Genomic DNA, 21,552 nt, shown 5'->3' on the forward strand with positions numbered 1-21,552 from the left:
TTATCACTGAATTGTTGTTAATCGTACGACATCCAGTGTGTAAAAGTATCATTCTCTTGTTGATTACTTACAATAAACACTGTAATTTGTTTTGCTTTTGTGCTCCAAATTGTTTTTGTTTTTTTATATGAGCAACTCATGTTCCAGAGTTTTGGGAGAACACAGTATGTTCCTAATTTTTGCAGAGTAATTTTCTTAACGGAGCAGTATGTAAGATTTAGGGGGATTTAGTGGTGTCTAGTGGTGAGGATTATACATTGCAGCCAGCTGAAACGTTTGCCGGTTAGAATTCTTTTAGTGTTGAATGTGCGGGAGGTTTTAACGGGAGTTGAGTTATCCGCAGAGGACTCTTCCTCTCCAAAAATAAAAAAAAACCAACACTAAATGAAGTAGTTTCAGACTTAGACTTTATTGTCCCCTCGAGGAAAATCTTTTCCACAGCACCATCTCCATTTCCAATGTCCACCACAGTTTCATGTTACAAATGAGCCCGGTCTCACTAAGAAGTCGTCGAAATCTAGCACTTGGGCAGTGAGTTGAGGCGTTAGACACCAACGAAAAAAGGTTTAACATTCTTTAACAACGGCATGATAAGTAGTCAGTTACTGTTATAGTTTAATGATGCCCGGCAACATCTGGGGAAAACAGCAGGACATGGACAAAAAAGTTAAGGTGCAAAAAATCTGAGTGGGGTGGATGGGTCCAACAAGCCACGACTTTACCCGAGAGAGCGGTGTTCACATCCCCTAAGATTCTATAGCCAAGCCCTGTTCTTTTTCCCTAAACCCCACCATGTGTGTTTGTTGTTGAAGGAAAAAAAACCATCAATTCGCGGTGTCGTACAGTGAAAACTGTGGAAACGGACGTGTGTTATGAAAGAAGACAATACATGTAACAGGCAGAAGTTGACACGGCAGCCCAGAACGTCAACAAACAAAGCACCCAGGGTACCTAATATGTTGTATGTGGACGTGGTAAGTCCATGACCAAACGTTGATATGTGACGAGGTCGGAGTGAGAATGTGTTGACAGTTCCCTACCTGCTATTTTGCATAAACCCTTTTCCTCTGATAACTTCATGTGCGCTCACCTTTGTTTCTGGTCCAGAAATTCAGGAGGTTTTCAATGGGAACCGAATTGACCTGTGGCTAAGCCCCGCCCTCAAACGCGATGAGCCAATCACAGTGTGTATAGCCATTCCCATACACTCGGACATTCTCTGCCTGGACGTCCATTGAAATGCATTACAGAAAGACAGTTTGTTCGGTTTTATGAGCTTTTTCAGAGATTTGAAGTTTAAAAATGGTCAAACAGTGTGCATGGGGTACATGCAATTCTGACACAAGGTATCCTGAGAGGCTGGGCGACGAGGTGTATTTTTTACCCTTTAAACCACATCTCAACCGAGAAAAGTGTCTCCTTTGGATAAAGTTGTGTGGTAACGTTAGACCACAACATCAACTCAACGTGAATAAGATTAACAATGATGTCTACATCTGTTCTAAGGTAAGTCAACACTGTGTTTGAGGCAACATATTGTCACTTTGCTGGAAAGAAATATAAAGTTATCTTTAACATCTCTAGCTAACGTTAGCTAAAGTTAGCCTAACGTTAGCTCCTAGCTGCGTTGTTCATCATGTCACCTTGTTTGCTGGGAGTTCATTAGCCTATTTTGTTCTAGTTTTGTACTTTGGTGATCGTACATCATTGTTAACTGTTGTCCAAAGGGCTCTAGTTAAGCTAACGTTAACTTCTGGAGCTTAGCTTCATTAACTTATCTGTAATGGCAGAGATAACAAAGATTGGCAAACGTTATGCTGAATGATTCAGTGTAAATACTGTAGCACCAAACTAACGGAGAGACACTCTTGGTAAAGATGGTAAAAAGGCCGTTATCCTTTTCTCATATTCTGAGCCAAAAACCTTAACTTCAGTGGCACTTTAACTTGTTGTCTTTGATGGTGACAGCAATGAGATGCAGTTCACAAGCGTACACTGTGAATTTTGGCTTGTAATTTAAGCTTTTCATCGACCTTCTCAACAATAAAATGATGAATATATCCCTCCAATGCGTAGTTCAGGCCCTTTTGGTTACTTCTCAATGATATCTGATCGTTATGTCCCCAAAAATCATCAATTGCCTCCTGTGAAATGCCGTGTACTGTGACACCTGCCATAGCACCGGTCACTGAATGTTGATAGTTTGGGGTTGTTTGGGGGCGTGGCTTTGCCATAGGTCAATTATACGCAGAGGTCGCTTCCTCTCCAAAACAAATGGAACCAGTGATTGAAACGGGAACTGCCCATTGGTTCGACAGTCCATTGGTTCGACATCCCATTGTTCCGACCATATTAAACTCATTGTTCCAAAGTCCATTCCGAAATCAAACCGGTCGCGGCGCACCATACGCCCGCCGCGAGCCATTCCGCACTGCGGACAGTCGGACTAATGGGATGTCGAACCAATGACATGGACCCGATTTAAACTAGTGAAAACCCTGAATAAAGCAGTATTACTGTTACAGTTCAGTGTTTTTCCAACACTGTTTGTTGTGAAGAGGCTTCTAACTATGGTGGCTGACGTGAAAATGTAAATTGCCTTATCCAAAATCAATGTTTGGTTTGTCTGTTCTGGGCTACAGTAGAAACATGGTGAACATGCCAATCTCCATGAACAAGGACCCGCTCCCTATGTAGTTATAAATGGCTCATTCTAAGGTAAAGAAAATGCAACACATTCTTATTTTCAGGTGATATATATCCCCCTAAATCATACACACTGGACCTTTAAATATCAAGTTTACCTTGATAACTTGTCACTTAGGAGGAGAAGAAACAATCCAAACCATGTACATGAATTAAAACGTTTATTGAGCTTTTTACGTGCTTGGCACCTGTATTTACATTTTTTCAAAATGCCTCAGAAAAGAAATACTTCCCATTTTTCACACATTTTTTTTAACAGATTGTCCTGTAAAATTGTTATACTGCTCAGCACTTAAATACACATCTCTACAACACACCAAAACATACTTTAATTACTCTGTCTTGCTATTGCTTCTTTTATAACTTTTCACACAACAACTTTTAAGCTTATGTTATTGATTGCATTCGCCATCTTATATATATGCTAAAAAACATAATCCACTCAAAAATAGTGAAGCCATTCTAGTCTGTGAGGACAACGGGTTGATGCGTGGTGGAGTCCTGAACTCACACATAAGCGCCTGCTGCTGGGAGTTTTCAGGATGAAGACAGAGTTCCTCAGTTCACCCGACCCGCAGTTCTTTGAATTACTGCATCCACGTGTTGCGCTCACCCCACGGCGTCCAAATACTTCATCTCCTGCGTGTCTGGAGCAGTGAGTCGTTCAGTGATCTTGTCCAGTTGTCCCTTTTATTCCAGCCAACACTTCAGACTGTGATGGCGAACCACTGACCCCCCGACATTTCTGAAAACGAATCGGCACAAGTGCTGCGTGAAGTCAAAACTTCTGGATCACAGTGAAGATTCTTTGGTTGCATGATGTCATGACTGCATAGCCTTTGAGTCCCAATAAAAATCAAGAGTGAGTCACTTGAAAAGAGTGTTGCTACTATTGCACCATAACAGATTCACAACTGATAATCCCCTCTGAACCAGAGCATGTAGGCTCCTTCCTCTCCTTCTCATTACAATCTGTTGTTCTTACTGTGTCAGAAACAGGAAGAGAGTCAGGCTGCTGTCCCAATTTTCACTTCATTAATACAAAGATAATTAAATAATAGTTTTGACTCCCTCTATAATGCTTCGTATGTGGTGGAGTGTCTTTAAAAACAAATGATGTCCTTTTCTGAAAGGTTTGTTTTGTACCTCGGTACGTTAACGCTTCGTGTGAAAACACCGGTTCAACATCAACACCAAACCGGGTTCATGGATGAGAGATTTGCTTTTCAGCTGAAAGACTTTAGAAACACGGAGGACTGCGAGTCCCAGTTTCTACACCATGTGCATAGACATCTGAGAGGAGGAGCCATATTGACGTCCATCGCAGGAGCTGCTGCCCTGCTGGCCACCACTGGTGTTGCTAATCATGTGCATAGTGTCCATGCTTCCATTGGACAGGTACTGGCGCTCAGCGAAGGCCCCAGCAGGAGACGAGGAGCAGAGCAAACCTCCCTGCGGCTTCTCGGGGCTGGCGGCCAGGCGAGGAGAGGTGGGGAAGTTGTATCCGTACAGGTTGTAAGGGTTGTGCAGGGAGAAAGCGTTGTAGGAGCCCTGCTGCACATGGTGGTGGCTCCCGCTGAACATGTGGGCTGAGGAAGAGGAGGATCCGGATGAGGAGGAGGAGGCAGAGCTGGAGCTACCTCCGGCCTGCATCACGTACTGAAGCTGCGAGGCCGGGAAGGAGCCGAGCTGACCGCCATAGGCGTCCATCTTGCCTCCAGTGCCGCTGCCACTACCACCGCCACTCAGGGAGGCGTGAGCGCTGCCCTGCATGCCAGCAGCAATCAAAGATGAAGTCCTCTGTGGCAGGAAGGATTCAGAGGGCTGACCAGAGGCCACAGCACCCCCTGCAGCCTGGAGGCGTCCGTAGGAACTATCAGCCAAGCCACCGTAGCCCTGCAGGGCCGCCATGTTGCTGCGAGCGCAGGCCGGGTACTCGGACAGGCCCAAGTTGCAGAGCTGACTTTCCCTGCAGCCCACATTAAAGGTGTTGGGGGCGAGGTGGAAGGTCGGAGGGGAGCAGGAGGGAGACAGGAGATGAGCCGCACCAGAGGGGGAGGGGGTCCCTGTGCTGGAGGTGGTGGGAGAAGTTCCTGTGCTTCCACCTGGAAAACACACAGATACAGAAACAGTGAAATAAAGTGCAGTCAGATGATTTTATCTCAGCAGCACTTTAATATAAAAATAAAAACAGTTCCGAGACAATTTGAGTTTGAATCAGTGCAGAAATACACAACAAGTTTCACTAAGATTAAGAATCATGGATGAGGCTTAAACGAGCACAGCTGCTTTATTTGAGCTGGATGTAGTTTCTTCCTTGTGTGATTGATAATTGTATTTCCTGTCTGTTGTGATTTATTTCTACTTAAACTGTAACTGGTGTGCTGTGTTGGCCAGCTGTCCTTTGGATAAGAGATTTCCATCTCAAGGGACTTCCTGCTTGAATAAAGGTTAAATCAAAGGGGGGAAAAAAAGCCTCACACCTGTTATTGTGTTGTGGGGCTCTGTTCATTTTAGATCCAATTTTTAGGTGAGTAAATCACAAGTTCCATCATGATATGATTTTTTATGGATTCTTGCAACACAATATTCGCTGATATCCAAAAATATATCACAATACGATTTCAATTTGTTTCAATTCAGGGGCCTGTAATCGACATGAGATGATATAGTAATAATCGTAATAATAAACTATTTATATAGCACCTTTCAACACACAGTTACAAAGTGCTTTACAAAACCAAATAAAAGACAAAGCAAATAAAAAGATAAAAGCAGTAAACAGAATACAATAACAGTAAAACACACAGAGGCCATTTTAAACAAGTAGGTTTTCAGAAGTGATTTAAAAGATGAGACTGAGTTTGCAGCCCCGATCTCCTCAGGCAGGTCAGTCTAACGTCAAGGAGCTCTGACTGCAAAGGCTGTCACATTTGTGAATTAATCTAGACCTCGTAACAACAAGAAAAGATGCATCCGAGGATCTCAGGGTGCAAGAAGGAACACAGGGCAATAAAAGATCTGTTATGGAACTTGGAGCGAGGCCTCTCAGGGCTTTGTAAGTAGTTAATAAAATCCTAAAATTCAAAAAGCAACAGGTAATCAGTGTAGTGAAGCCAGGATTGGTGTGATGTGGTCATGTTTTCTAGTCTGAGTCAAGATTCTGGCAGCAGAGTTTTGGATGAGCTGGAGGCACAAGAGGAAATTTTTACTGATGCCAGAGAGCAAGCACCGACTGGTTATGAATGCATGAGACAATAACAGTAAATAATGGTTGTCTTTTCCTTGGCTGTTTACAATTATCTGCCTCTAGCACTGTTTGAATGTTTAGGAAGGGGTGTGCTTGGGTGGAAGTGGTGACACAGACCAATTGAATTTCAAAATAAAGGCGTATCTTCAAGCTGATATGTATCAGTGTTTTCACTTTGCATCTATGATACTGGATCATTGATTATTGAATCAATCGACATATCAATCCACATCCAGATATTGTTACGCCCCTATAAATGATGCATAAAATTAGACATCAGCATTTATCATTTTTATGTTAGGGGCGGCAGTAGCTCAGTCCACAGGGACTTGGCTTTGGAACCGATTCAGTTGATGTTCAGCTGTTCCAAATCCCAGTCATATTGTATTCAATTCAGTTGGGAACTGATTCAATTGAGTTTGCAAAAACAACACAAACCAAAAATCACAAGGAAAAAGTTTTTCTCACATTAAAAACAATTACAAAAAGCGGCCTCCAGCTGCTAAAATGCTTTCTGTATGATCGGGGCTGAAATTTTGTAACATTACTTTTGCTAAATGTTGCTGTTGTCCCTGGTTTTATAAGAGTACAGAAAAAACATCTGCTAGCTGCTAGGCTAATTTATATAATGTAAAATGCCATAGGCTTGTGCTAAAATGATTAGCATGTTGTATTTGTGGGGAAAATGTGTCCAGATAAAGACAAGTGCTTTGTCTGTGAATGCTGCGAGTTATAGTGAAGCTGATTTGTGTACTTGTGTTTGAAACTGTCTCTATTAAGTCATGTTTAATGTGTGTTTAATGTGTGTTTTGAATCAACTAAACTTTACAGCACTTCACAGAAACCCCGCCGCTGACCAGTGTTCTGAAGGTGTAACTGCAGAGTGACACAGACACACCACCACACAAGTATAAATGCTCACAGTGGCGTAAACCACATGTGTAGGCCATGGCGTAGGGTCTGACGCACAAGTATACGCCGCCATTAACAGCTGGTGCAGAGCAGGCACAAGAGCAGTGCCAGGCTCCCGATCTGGCATTTCCCAGGCAGTTAAAGGCGCAGCATGTGTCCCCGCCCTTAGTCTCTTACTGCCAGACCTCCACATCCTCTCTACCCTGTGGCAGTGCAGGAGAAATGTCTTCCACACCAGGTTGGAATGTATTGTTGTAAAACACTAAATGGTAGTAATGTCCCTTTAAGACTGACTCTTGCCTAAATATATTCTCATATGAGCACAGAATGAACTGAGGAGTCCTCTTGAGGCACAATCAAAGTCTTTGTGATGATTCCTCATCATGTATCTTCTAGGTTTGAGCAGACAGCGGTGGCCAGTGGGAGCATGTCCCAGTGGTGCACATGAGTCAGACTAAGCTGCTTTATGAATTCACCTGTCGCCACTTTAATGCACAACCTTGCTGATCCGCACGGACGTTTTAAATCTCCCCTCCTCAGACTAATTGCAGGGCCTTACTCTTTGAAACCGCTGGATACGAGATCATGAAGCGAATCATAAAATTTATCGCTGGTATGTGGAGATAAATATGGATTCAGTTTTGACCATGTCTGGTCAACAGAGCCGCCCCACATCCCGAGTCCTTTCCTCAATAAAAAGCCACAGACTCTCAGAGTTTAGACATGTACTGTAGTGATTCAGCTGAAGGGGGGCTGGCACAAATTGTATCCACTAAGTCGAGCCTTTCAGAGTGAAATGATAGCTGTGGGATATCAATCGCATATTTCTCTATTAATGAGAATTTGGCCGGGGTTCATCTTGCTGTTGGAGAAATTCAGTTTGAACCCGGAATGAGGAGGAGGCATAACTAAATAATCCAGGACTTGCTTGGCTGGGGTTCTGATTTTGCACCATATGCCTTCGATAATATCACTGCAGCTCTGCTCTGCTCGAAGAGATGAGGGGGGAGGGAGGGAAATAAAGTAAAGGGGGGAAAGAGAGGGAGAGAATGCAAGGTATATGAGGAAAAAGAGGGAGAGAGGGACGATAGTTTGGTGATGTCATGTTTTCCTCTGGTTAGAGGGGCTCGAGGTGCTTCAGTGCCGAGGGGGAATAGTTGATTAGCTGAAGGGAAAAGGGTGTCTGGTGCCATAAGGGCAAAGGCGCACACACACACACACACACACACACACACACACACAGTCATTGCACACGTACACCAGCATCCTGTCAGGGTGACACAGGGTTCACTGGCAGTGCAACGACTTTGATTAAATCCTAATCACTTCGGAGGAGTTTAATGATAACAAACACATGTCCGCCTGCTCAGACAAAATACGGAGCGTCACGTCATGCTGACCTCCAGAGGTAACCGAGATAGGGCCTGCGAGGAAACAGAGTTGCTTTTAAAAGCGGCGCGGCCCCTGATACGAGCCACGATGACTAAGACCTTGTGCCTGAGCTGGAGCCGGGACAAAGGGAGGTGGCCCCGCTGACGCTGACTCGTGTCGCAGAACCGTCCAAAAGCCACAGGGTTCGTTTAACGATTTTATTTTCAAGGGCTGCGCGCGATGTGAAAAGTTCAGCAGACGCCTGCCGAACCTGCCAGGGGAGCAGCGTATGGCCAAGCTCAAATGAAGGACAACCATAGCTGATGTAGTGTGTGGTGATATATGCAGGGAAAATATGCAGAAGGAGAGTTCAGGTTGGGACAGCACGTGCACCAAGGTCATGCTAATTACCACTGTGCACTACTTTCAGTTTTAGAGACAGGCACATAGGCAGCAATTGATTACTTTACATTGTTTTAAACTAAAAATAAAACACTGTATGTTGCGTAATTAGCAGCAAATTTATGGTGATTTGTAAATTGTGATAATGAATCACGAGAAAAAATCTGCTGGGAGGATCCAAGGACAGAGGGTGCATATGTTGAATTTGAATTGGATTGGCAATATGCTGAGTATTTCAATAACATATATTACAATTTTCTCAACTGCAAATCATGTCCCCAAAGGAAAACTTTGTCAATATCTGTTTTTATCTAATGGGCTGAGAAAGCAACTGTTTCTGACCCCAAACCCCTCCTTAAACCCTAATCCTAACTTTACTGAAGGGTATCAAAAGTTAAATTTGTATTTTCAATGTCAATAATTCATATAATGAAATAATCAATACCCTATCTGTGTATAGTGATAATGTGCTGTATCAGTTTTTCCCCACCATTAACGATGGGTATGACGAGATACCACAGGAGTTCTCAAAGTGGTCGCCAAGGATTCAGATCACATGTTAAATGAGACATACTTTATTTTGCCTCTTATCCCATACACTGGAAGGGAGTCGTGGCTTTCAGAGATTAATTTCATAATATGTCAAGAGCAGATGGTGCTGATCTAACGGGGTTAGTGAGTTGATACGTGTCTGTTTGAGGAGAAAAAGGTCAGAGAGGTCATGTTCTATCAGGTGGTCAGGTGTCTGACCGTACGCAAAATCTACCATGCATTTACCTTGCATATCTTGGATCATTTCTTTTGGGTGTCGTTCGGTGGAGGCCAAATCAACCACTTTGGATGTCAGTCCTTCAAAATAAAACAAGGGATTCTTTCTCGAGCCGCCAATTTGTGCGTATCTTTGACAGTAACACCAACTTCATCCATCAAATCCGTCAAAGTGGAGACACCGAGACCAGTCTGTATCTTAGGGTTTGTGACCGAGATTTTACGCATGAAAAAATATGTTTTGTCTTTTACTATTCTGCGCTAAATATCTCTGTAAAAATCTCAAAGGAGGAAATTGAATTAGAAGTCGTCTAGTGAGGCTGAAGGGGGATTTTCAAGAAGAATATACGTCGTGGAGTTTGACATATGGCTTTTCTCCCTCACAGAGAGAGAATATGGGTTCACACACCTTGCTGTTTCTGCATATTGGTGAAGTCTTCAAATGTAAGGGTCCTCACAGGAGGTCTCCAGAAAGCATAAGTCTCCATGATCGCCTCCAGGCCAGTTCTGACAAAGAGACACACAGAGACAGAGATTTCAGAACATGAGAAACAGCAGGATTGAAAAGAAAGAGGAGAATGGGGCAATAAAGGCCTGTGTGTGTGTGTGTGTGTGTGTGTGTGTGTGTGTGTGCGTGTGTGTGTGTTGACCAGATGACACGAACACACAGAGACAAAAGGTTTGCTGCACAGTGAGATTGAGAGAGCAGATTTTAAGATTTTATTGCTTATTTTTTGAGCCTCACATGGTCAGGCTCTGGCTTATATCTGTGATCTGTAAATTCCCCACAAGCCTGATCACTTTCAGACAGAACCAGTCGTTCCAAAATCTCTCCTTGTCACCACGACTGACCAGGACCTGTGGTGTCCAGGACCCTCAGCTGTGGAGATCAGAATCAAAATTAGAAATACTTTATTGATCCTCGAGGGGAAATTATGAATTATGATCCTTAGTGGGGTTCATTGTATTTGTTTTATCATCTCATTTTTAAAATCTTTGTGCAATCTGGATCTTAGACATTAAAAGTCAGGAGCCAGACAAAACACCTCCAGTTTTCTCCTGTATAACACTAAAGACATAATTTTCCTTCACTGAGGGACTTACTTAAGGGTGTTGCTCAGAATCCTTAAGAAGGTTTCCTTAGTAAAGAAAAAATGTTAAGGTATTTACTGCATTGAAGAGCTTTTACTGTAGTAAAATACTACAGTTTTCTTGACAACCTTGTGCTTGTGCTTGAAGCTTGTGATACCTAAAGTCTTTTTTAGTGGTTTAACTAACTTTAAAGGATTTCTTGAGTATGAGACCAAGATATTGGAGAAAACTTTAAATACTTAGGTGAAAAGTTTATGAAAACCTGAAGGAAACAATGTGTTTTGTGCAACTGATTTTATAAGAAAGCCTTCACCTGGCACAGTAAATTGCCGTAGAAGTTCAGGCTAACCATGATTCACGTGAATTTGTAGGCAGCACAGATGACTGCAGGGAAATGAGGATTCAGAGGGATTATACCAAGAACCATCTGTGAAAAGCTCCACCCAAAACCTCCTCTGAGAAGTTCTACAGTGAACCCTTTTATTTTAATTTGTAATGGTTACACCCAGAACCCTCTCTGAGGGTTTTGTCCAGACCCTTTTCACCTTCTAATGGTGCTAACAAGAGCCCACCTAAGGGTTTTTACCCATCTATAATCCAAGGGTTTCATCTAGTACCCACCCAGAGGGTGGTACAGTGGTAATTTTCTACATTACTCATTGATTTCTCTCCCATTAATCATGGTTTTAATTGAACAGGTTAGCCTGGGGCCAAGGGAACCATGTCCAGAACATTTGGACTTCATGAGATTGAGACTGAGGCTGATGTGGTCCAGCACAACCCACAACACTGATGGTGACCAATCAGGTTTTAGGAGGTGGAGATTTTGTTGAATCATTGCTACTACAGCCTTTACTTTCCTAATGGTGCAGTAGGGGTGGGAACCAAAACTCCAAACAAAACTTGGGAACTTGTATTTGGTTCCAAATCAACACAAATATAAAAAGCAAAGTACCTTTCGGCAGATCATGTGGTGTTGTATGGCATTAAATGATGGTAAATATTTTAGCTATGGCAAAAAAGCTAAAATGAAATGAGTAGGGGGATTTCAGATGCATCTACATTTAAAAATACCATTTAAAACATGAGAGAACATTTGAATATTTGAGGATGAGGATCTTTCAGCAGCTGTGCTTTCAACAATCCTTGAAGAACTCTTTCTTCCAAAAAGAGTTGCAGAGAACCCTTGAAGAACGTTGTCTTTAAAATGAAGGGTTGAAAATGAAGTTGGATCTGGGTAGAGCTTAGTCCTTCAGGAAGAGTCCTTTCAGAGTGGGATTTCTAACAAATGCAATACATTTTTTTTGCGCAGTTTGAACACTATAATATTTTGTGTTGACTTGCGTCATACACGTGTCAAATTGCTAAATTGATTAATTAACTTCTGCCGTTACATCCTCTGCTTCATACATGCCCGGAGAATCTCAATGCTGATTGGCTATCGTGGCGCGAATTGGTTGCTGAAGTTCAGATTTTTCAATTCTCGTGGATAACAATGTAATGCGAAATCGTGCTACTCGCTTCATTTGCACCACTTAAACTCGCATCTTTACATTGATTTTACATGTAATCTACCCACGCCAATTGTTTTATTTACGCCTAATGTGAACACAACATAAGAGTGTTGAGCCAAAGATGTTTCTGCCAAACATCCTTGGCTCAACACATGAAAACTGCATCATTATATAATAACTAAAAACCCTGTGAAAAAACATTTCTTCTAATCATTTATGCAGTCTTGTAGATGGTGTCATTTGTATTCTGATGTCATTGTTTTGAGTCTCAAGATATGAGTCAGTTTTTTCCCTGTTATCCTCATTTAACCGTCATAAACTTTCACATTGTTTTTGAAAAACTGCCACGTGAATAAAAGCTAGAGAGATGGATATGAGTGAATAAAGAATAAGAGCAGATATATTGAAAGGATCAGTTGAGCTGAGAGGGGAAGTGATATTGGTTAATGTGTGTGTGTGAATGAGAGAGGGAGAGGTCGGCGGTAAATGAGCCAGACTGAATGAGAAGGAGTGAGAGGGAGGGAGAAACTGGAGTCCTGCTCGGAGGAAACTGGAGCCATTAAAAAGGAGCAGGTTTTTACTGTGTACATAAATCTGGGTGACGTTTCATCTTGAATCTGTACACAGTTCTCCTTCCTGCTTGATTTACTTCCCTGCACGCCGCTCGGCCCCCGTCCCAGGGAAGCCAGCGCCCCGTCACTGCTCACCGTGTTATTTTAGGGCCACTAACTCCCTGGCCGTGGTAGCTCGTTAGTGCGCCATGCTAATCGGCCGGGCCCTCGCCATCACTGCACTCATTCATCCAGTCACACTGCTGCGGGACCAAAACCCAACAAATGAGCTGTATCCCTCCGCTATAGGCCATAAAGCCCGGGCACCAGACACAACTGACGACACCACCATAACTTAGAGCTTCTATATTAAGATGCTATTAAGAGAGTCAGAAAAAGGAAAACAAGCTGGTGCTTAATTTGAGAATTAGCAGTGCAGGTTTGCCCTTTATATTAATTCTGAATTTCCCCTCAGTGTGGAATGAGTTGGTAACGTTCCACAGAAAACAGGCTGCGTTCACACTGCAGCCACTTTACTGCTAAAAGAAAAGCATGTTAGCTTTTGTGATGACTGTTAATGTCGCTCATATCCGATACTAATATAAACCGAGTAACATTTAACAGACACGTGTGGCAGGGCAACAAAAACAAAAGATGTCACGCCTGTTTTTATGATTGTTTCCAACACTTTTAGTCGCAGCTGCTGCCTTCACCTTTGGCATTTTGAGTGAACGGTCTGCAAATAGGGCAACTCAAGAAAGTCAAACTATTTTATTACAGGATGATACTTTTAAAGACTTCTTAACCATGATGCATTGCTTAATGGTAACTGAACAGGATTTTTTTTTTATGTGCAAATGTAGTTTTCCCTTTCTTTATTTTTTGAATGAATTAAAGGTTCTGTATGCAACATTCACAGCATTAAACAGCAGCAAACTAGTATTTGTTATATAAAGATACGGTGGAGTGATGGCATCCTGAGCAGAGAGTGAAGTCGTGCTACCTTCGCGCTTCTCTTTTTGTTGGTATAGAAAACGATCAGACTGCATGGGCATGTTGGTGCATGTGTCTATCCTACTGGCTGACTTACGGCCATTGCATAGCGCCCATCCTCCAATTTTGCGTCGTTAACACCATTCACTCTGTTAACACTGTTACCACTGTTAGCTACTACCTACCGGTTTAGCTACCTCCATGTTGAGAGCCGTGTGCAAAAAACCTGAATCGGACTCTGAATCATAGATACGCTCTTAATGTCTTATAGAACTCCTTCAAAGAGACACTGTTCACTGCAGAGACTTAATCTACTGGATAATCTTATATTTATATGATATGATATCTAACGGCTTAGCGCCCCATGAATGGTGTCATCTTGTTATGTACTTAATGCAAAGTTACATACTTAGCGCAAAGCTCTGTAAGTTATCTTACAAAAGTAAAGTTATGTAGGTTAGGTTTAGCAAAGTAAAATTATGTAGGTTAGACATAGAAAAGTAAAATTACATAGGTTAAGTGTAGTGAAGTAAAATTTCGTTGGTTAGGTTAAATAAAGTAAAGCTGCATAGGTTAGGTTTAGTAAAGTTACGTAAACAAGGTTTAGCAAAGTAAAGCTACGTAGATATGATTAGCTAAAAAGTGAGTTTAGCAATGTAAGTTATGTAGGTAAGGTTTAGTAAAGTTACGTAGGTCGGTCTTAGAAGAGTAAAGTTACGTAAATAAGTTTTAGCAAACTAAAGTTACATAGGTTGAGCTTAAAAGTAAAGCTTTGTAGATAAGGTTTAGTGAAGTAAAGTTACATAGGTTAGGTTTAGGAGAAGAATTTTTACTTACTGACGACGTACCTGATAATATCTCAAAGTTAACGTGGTTTCACAGGGGGACATGAACACAGGGCTCCTGGGAGAAAGTCCTGTGTTTCCTACCTGCCTCCAAACATGGACTTTTGCTCTGCTAACTACCTCTGATCACGTGATCGCAGTCTTCCAAATTATGTGAGTAACATACAAATTCTGATACATTACTATTTGTAGGTATGCGTGTGTGCATGACAACACGTTGGGCATCAAAATATTCATAATTGGTAACTAACGAGATTATTTGTTGCCATGGCAACAAGACAATTGTATTATATTGGAATTTCAATCTGTTAATCTGAGCTCACACTTTGTTACATAGTATGTGTCTACTTCTGTAGTTCTAATTTTGACCTTTGACCTTTTTGATACCTGTCAGCATGTCCTTCACGACGACTGAGGTTGCGTAACGTGCACTGTTTTAACCGCCAAACTGCACTTTAAATTTAAGTCAAGATACAAGGAAAGTCCAGATATGTTAGATATGTTGGAACGTTACAGGGAAAAGTGAATACAATGATCCGATCTGATCGACTGCTGAAGCCAAAAAAGTCTTGGCTTTAAATGTTTCAGATACAGAATGAATGTGATGCCGTTAGACAGGGTGGAAAATGTCACTTTTTTACTGAAGGAAAATGAATAAAAACTGTATTTAATACCTCAGTGTGTATCTACAGAAAGTGGCAGGAGCAAGTAAACTACTTGAAAGCCAGTTATGAAGTGAGAGTTCTTTCTTTTCCTTCATTTTTCGTTTTTTTTTTTTTCCAGCTGCAGCTCTTACCTCCTGTCTGATCACATATCTTAACACAATAATTAGTGGACTACTTGTAATATTTACTAGTGTACACATGGCGTAAGAACTGAAGCTGATTCTATGGGATCCAGCAGCAGCAGTCAGAAAAATAACAAAGCAGGAGAGAAGCAGTAAAGTGACAGATAAGGGCAAAGACATGTCTCCTATTAAAACACCCTGATAAGGATTAGCAGGAAATCTGATTAAGCTTTCATGTGTCTTGATCTGTAAAATGTGCAAACAGAAGAAGTCCTATTTAAAATTGGCTGGAAAGTCTCAAACGTGACTTGTCCTCTTCCTCAATCAACTGAAAAAGCAAACGTTGGAGTGACTGCACACAGGAGCCAGTCACAAGTCAGACATTATTAACCCAACTAGCTGCACCTGACACTGATGCCAACATCCAGCCATCACCTCCACCACAAAGGCTCCACCCACATCAGAGATGAGGTTAGTCAGGCCTTGTCAGAACGTACACAGGTATATTTGAAAATGTAGATTTTCAGTGTGTTGTGGTCTTTTGTACACATGCAAACTTCTTTGAGGTCACTCAGAACTGACCTTTTGTAAAACTTCATCCAGGGTGAAGATTTGTTATTGATGAGGAAGACTCCCTAATACTACAACAGATTTTTGGCTGATAGGTGAGTATACTGTGAATGGCCAGAAAAAGAGGTGCATGTACCCTCCACTACACCAATGGTGCAGTTATCTCCTTTGTGAGGCGTCACAAATGAAGCAACTTTTCATGCAATGGCGGACATGGCACAAATAATTCTTGCTCTAACTTTGCTAACAAGACTTTTTATATGTTAACGCATAAATGTACAGTTATTCTTTCACTATATTGAGGAACAGAGGTGTCAGAATATAATGCGGAGGTCAGTGCAGCCAGATAGCCTTCCAGTAACTAGGCTTCTGGTCGGCCATTTTCTTCTTCTTCTTCTTTTTGCTACTGCATGGCTCTGGGGTTACGGCTATATTGACACCTGTTGATTTGGCATGCTGTTGACAATACTTCAATTAGGTTTTTGGGTTGTCAGTTGGACAGAGATTGGATTTGACTGTGAAATCCTGTTTTCAAAAATACCCATGTCCATGTGGAGGAGTTGCTTTTTTTCTTGTTGATTTTAATTGTTTTAAATGTCCCTTTTTATTCAGCTTTTTTTCCTGATTTATTTTTAATACTACTCATTTTCTTTTCATCTACTGTGAAGCATGTAATATCACCTTTTTTGTGTATGTGCCATATAAATAAAAGTTTATTATTATCATTATTATTATTACTATTATTACCTTTTTGTATATGTGCTATATAAATAAAAAATAAATAAAAATATATTAAATATATATATATATATATATATATATATATATATATATATATGGTTTATATATATATATTATATATATTGTTATTGTTTTTTAAGCATTTATTTTTCTATGCCCTTCTCTCTCTTTTCTTCTCCTTTTCTCTATCATTTATGGATAGTGTACGATGTATTTGTTTGACTGTTTGTATGTTGATCAGGATATTGTACTGTGCAAACTGTCTAAAATGAAATAAATAATAAATGTAAAAAATGTAAATGAAATAATAATAATGATAGAACCTAAATATGAGGCTCATCCCAGTAATTCAAGAGAGAGTTTGTGCCAAAATGTTACTGTCATCAGCACCGTAAAAATTTAGATCTGATCCACATGGACAGAATAAAAAAACTTCCAGCTGTGGTGTGAAATCTAATATTACAGTGTGCTGAGCTGAAACATACAAAATCTACAGTTACACAATATGTTGAGCAGACAGCCTCGTCCAGAGTTACTGACAGTATGTGACCAATTAAAATCCTAAATCACCATAATTAGCCAAAGCAGCAATATGAAGGTCAGAGGTCAGAGCTGCAGCTCGCTAACAATATTCATGAATGATCAAAGATGAAATGCAGCTCTGGTGACAGAAGCTGAGTTCTCACTCTGAAGTCTCTGAGGCTGCGACTTGAATCTGAACAAAACAAATCCCAAAAGGGCTGCATGCGGGGAAGGACTCACGAGCCGTACGTGAGGATAAATTCATTGTCTCTCTCTCCAGACAAATATCTCACTCTCCGTTATCTTTTCATCTGTAGCTTTTCTGCAATGAAATTCTAATGCCAGTTCATAAATCAAACAGTCTATTGTTTGAAAAACGAAAAAAGATGTCTCAAATATCTTTGTGCCAATAATGCGGACCAGATGGAGGGGGGGGCTGCTTTCATGTGCGGAGGGGTCTGGTGGTTTAGTGCACCCCCATTCCTTCCTCCTCTCCTCCACAAATGTTATATATGATAATTCAGAGACTGACAGACAGAGAGACGAATTAAGAGAAGAGAGAGGGACAGAGAGAGAAAGGAAAGACGGAGAGGAAGAGAATGAGGAAGAGACAGTGAGGGCTTGTCTTTACCAACAAAATCAAACATGTAGTAATATCATAAGCTCACTAAAAAGGTGTGTGATGATCAGCAGCATTATTTATGATGCCATATTGTCAACAGCCAATAGAAACGCTCTCTCTGGGTGACATCAGCACACAGGTAGTGACAACACAGCTGGTGCAAACAGTGATGAGAGGGTCTGAACAGTCGGGTTGTGTTCGTCACAGGAAACAGTGTAACACCCTGTCTGTCTTTGTCTTCATGGTGTGCGTGTGTGTGTGTGTATGTGTGTGTGTTGCTTCCAGTGTTTCCATCCTGCTTCCATCCTGTTTGAGTTGTATAATGATTAATGCTGTATGACTTCCTGGTTTCATGGATTTTTTTTGTTTTTGAACAGTTACACACTTAATTTAGAGTTATTTGGACACCAGTAACACTTGTAGTTTTGTGTTTTGTTCACTCTGACCTCGTCACATATAGATGTTTGGTCATGGACTTTCCACGTCCACATACGACGTGCAAGGTACCCTGAGTGCGTTGGCTGTTGACGTTCTGGGATGCCATGTCAAGTTCTGCCTGTTACATGTATTGTCGTAAAAGTACACTTCCATTTTCGCAGGAAATTTACCGTTTGCATACAGTCTCTTTCAAAATAAAAGCACTAGCTTTTTTATCCTCCAACAACTAACGCACAGGGTTGGGTTTAGGCAACAAAAGCATATGATTAGGTTTAGTAAAAAAGAACAGGGTTTGGCTTTATAATCTTACAGGACGTGAGCACGGCTCTCCTGGGTGAAAGTCTGTGTTGGACCCATCCACTACCCCTCCTGCCCGCCCTACTTGGACTTTCACCACCTCAACTTTTGCTCTTGTTCCGCTGCGTTTCCCCCAATGCCACTGAGCGCTGTTAAACTGGCCATGTATCATGCCAGTGTTAAAGGACGTTTTTTTCCATCAGTGTCTAACGCAGCAAGTCACTGCACTGCACAAGTGCCGGACTTTTAACGACTTTGGAGTGAGACCAAGTTGTTTTGTTTCATTAAGAGTAGAAAAGTTGTAGAATACTATCATGTAAATATAAGGTATGATTGCGAAATTGGGGGAAGGAGTGGTCTTGCCTTTAAGCTGCCATGGGAGGTAGTAACATGAAAAATGTCTATATAAACAGGACAGCCTGTAAGATGGGATCATGGGTGGCATGGGTGTGACATTTTGACAACATGTTATGGGTTTTACCCACCGTGGAAGATTTAAGAAGTAGCTCTTAGCAGTTAGCGGCTAACTCAAAGAAGAAAAACAGCGGTCATAATTATCTGAAACTTGAGAAAACAATGAGATTCAGTAGTTCCATACCCTCTGAGCAGAGGACCAGATCAGCTGCCACATAACAGAGACGGTAAATGATTGTTTTTGACACGTCAGTGCCACTGTTGTTGTTTATGAAGTTCCTCAGCAATTATGTTTTATGTCACACCAGAGGCCATCACGTCTCTTTCGTTTCCCCAACGCTGTGATGCAGTGTATAATCCCACACTAGAGAAGAATGATGTTGCCGTCAACAGTTCTGTGTAGAAATGCAAAGGAGGCATGAAGAAGGGACTTTGTAGTGGTCCTATAGTGTGATCTGTGTAAGAAGGGGACACAGCGCAGAAAAAATATATAGCGAGGCGGGGAATTTGGGGTCGGCTTTTAATGGCGATCAGTAACCATGTCATCAGGGGGTGAAGGGGATGGTGGATGGTGCATCACCTAGGCGAGACGCCTGCCAAACTGCAGACCACTGTTTAAGATGAAAACAATTAAAATGGATGTTTTGTAGAAGGTCATCATCACTACGTTTCCAGCTGCTTTTTAGCCACCAAACGTGGGTGTTTTTTAGAGACCCATTGTTGTGTTTCCAGCTGGGGTAGCACCACCAACACCAGGTATTTTAAGCCAAAACGTCATCTTTTCCTGACCATTACCAAGTGTTTTGTGCCTAAACCAACCAATACATTAATCGTGCACAACCAGTGTTTTTTTCCTTGCATTTTGAGCCTTCATGCACATTTTTAAGATAAATGATAGAAACAAAGAGATAGGTAAAGCGGTGATGAAGTGACTCTCTGTCCATCTGTGCTGCAGATTCAAAGTGTTTCTCTTGGCAACAGACAAAGCAGCTGTTTTATGGGGCAGCATATGGTGCTAAGTGCTATCTTCAGACCATTATTTTAATATTGAAGATCACACACAATAGAAATAATACAATAATAAATTTGAAACACTGTAACAGGCAGTGTTGTGTGTCTGTGATGCTATAACGTACCTGTTTCTGCCAGAGTCCCGGAATCCTTTGGCGAACGGGTTGCGGTCGATCTTTAGTCTGGTGATCTGCAGACGAGAAGGAGATTTTTTTGATTATCACAGCTTAAACTGAATCTGCAAAGCCTTTTCTACAACACTTAAATACGCCAACATGTCTGTGCTATTTTGCAATAAATTGTCCTAATAATAAAAGCTTATTAAAAGTCATCCTTTCACTCTGGTTTTTTTTTTTTTGGCATGGTTACCACCATGCCATGTAGTATTGCCACTTAGAGAAGCACCAACTGAAAGACAAGTTCTAGGGAGACAATGGAGTTTTAAGAAAACCTTGCAGAGACTGAGGCTCTGTATTTAATTGACTTTGGCTCATAAATGCTTGCTTTGATCACATTTACAGAAAAATCTGTGGTGAAGCATTCTTTTAATTCAACCACTTTTTTGCAGGACAAGATGACACGAATTTTGCAGAGATTATTTGAATTTGTGTTCATTCTTGAAACTGCAAGATCTTCAAATTTGTGGGGCAACTGAGCAGTGGCATCTAGCGAGGAGGTTGCAGATGGCAACCAACATAAACTTCTCCTGTGTGCCATGCGAGTTGGAGACCTACGGCGTCCAAAACGGTAATGTGAATGGCACTATCTAGAGCTAGCTAGAAACAACATGGCAGGCTCCATAGAAGAGGACCTGCTCCACATTTTGTAGGTGATTATAAAATTGATCATAGCGTTAGTTAGCGTTAGGACACGATGCCAAGCTCAGCTCACATCCCAGCTCCATCAGCTGATCTCAAACAGCCCAATCAACTGATGGAGCAGCTGATTGATGGAGGGAGTCAGCTGATAGATCACATGATTCCTTTCTATGCAACCAATTGGTGAATCTCATTCATGGCGCCCTATTTAAACTGCTCTGGTCTGCCTACTGTTGCTGCTTCCTCTGCAAGCTGCTTTGCAACCTGCCTCCACCCCAGCTCCTCCTTTTCATGCTGTGTCTGACGAATCAATGTCATTTCTGTTTGTCACTGTTGCTGCTCTGTTCTGTTCCTGGAGGTCTTTGCTGCTGCTCTCCCTGCCTTAGGCTTTCCATGTAGGCACATGGAAGGGCAGAGAGTATGCTCTCTCCATGTTATGGCTTTCCATGTAGGCGTGTGGAAGAGGCCCCAGAACAGAGCCATACCACCAATTACAATACTGCAAATGGAAATAATGTTTTCTTTGACTAAGGTGTTCCTGACTGATTTAATGACAACATTCTTATGCATTTTGCATAAAATTCCCGCCATTATATCCATCTAAATCCTGCACACTGGACCTTTAAGGTGTTTTTTCCTGTAAGGAAATAATAATGATAATAATAGTAACACCTGTTGGTTCTGGTAGGCAGTGACGGTGGTGAAGACGGTCTCAGGAAAGCTGAAGGTCTTGACTCCCTCCCCGCTGGGCACCGGCTTGTTTTGAGACAGTTCGCTGCTGAAGTCCTTCCTGATGACATGAACACGAGGCTGATACTTGTGCATGGAGTGCAGGATGATCTGAAAAATAGGAAGGGGAGAAGGGTGAATGTTGCTGTACAAATATCTTTGAAAAGACATTTGGAAAATAAGCACAAATGATGACGGA

General features: G+C 41.6%; 1 protein-coding gene across 2 annotated transcripts in view; it reads right to left on the reverse strand.

The window, feature by feature from the left end:
• Nucleotides 1–2,850: 2,850 nt before the first annotated feature.
• Nucleotides 2,851–21,552, reverse strand: part of tbx15 (T-box transcription factor 15) — a 59,040-nt gene continuing 40,338 nt past the window's right edge. For both annotated transcript variants that reach the window (XM_049595088.1, XM_049595089.1), the window contains exons 5-8: nt 21,297–21,464; nt 19,932–19,996; nt 9,819–9,916; nt 2,851–4,811 (exon numbers count right to left, since the gene is read on the reverse strand). In XM_049595088.1, the coding sequence (XP_049451045.1) occupies nt 3,979–4,811; nt 9,819–9,916; nt 19,932–19,996; nt 21,297–21,464 (1,164 nt within the window). In that variant the 3' untranslated portion in view covers nt 2,851–3,978. The remainder of the gene's footprint in view (nt 4,812–9,818; nt 9,917–19,931; nt 19,997–21,296; nt 21,465–21,552) is intronic.

Source organism: Epinephelus fuscoguttatus, linkage group LG13, assembly GCF_011397635.1.
Source record: "Epinephelus fuscoguttatus linkage group LG13, E.fuscoguttatus.final_Chr_v1".
NCBI lineage: Eukaryota > Metazoa > Chordata > Actinopteri > Perciformes > Serranidae > Epinephelus > Epinephelus fuscoguttatus.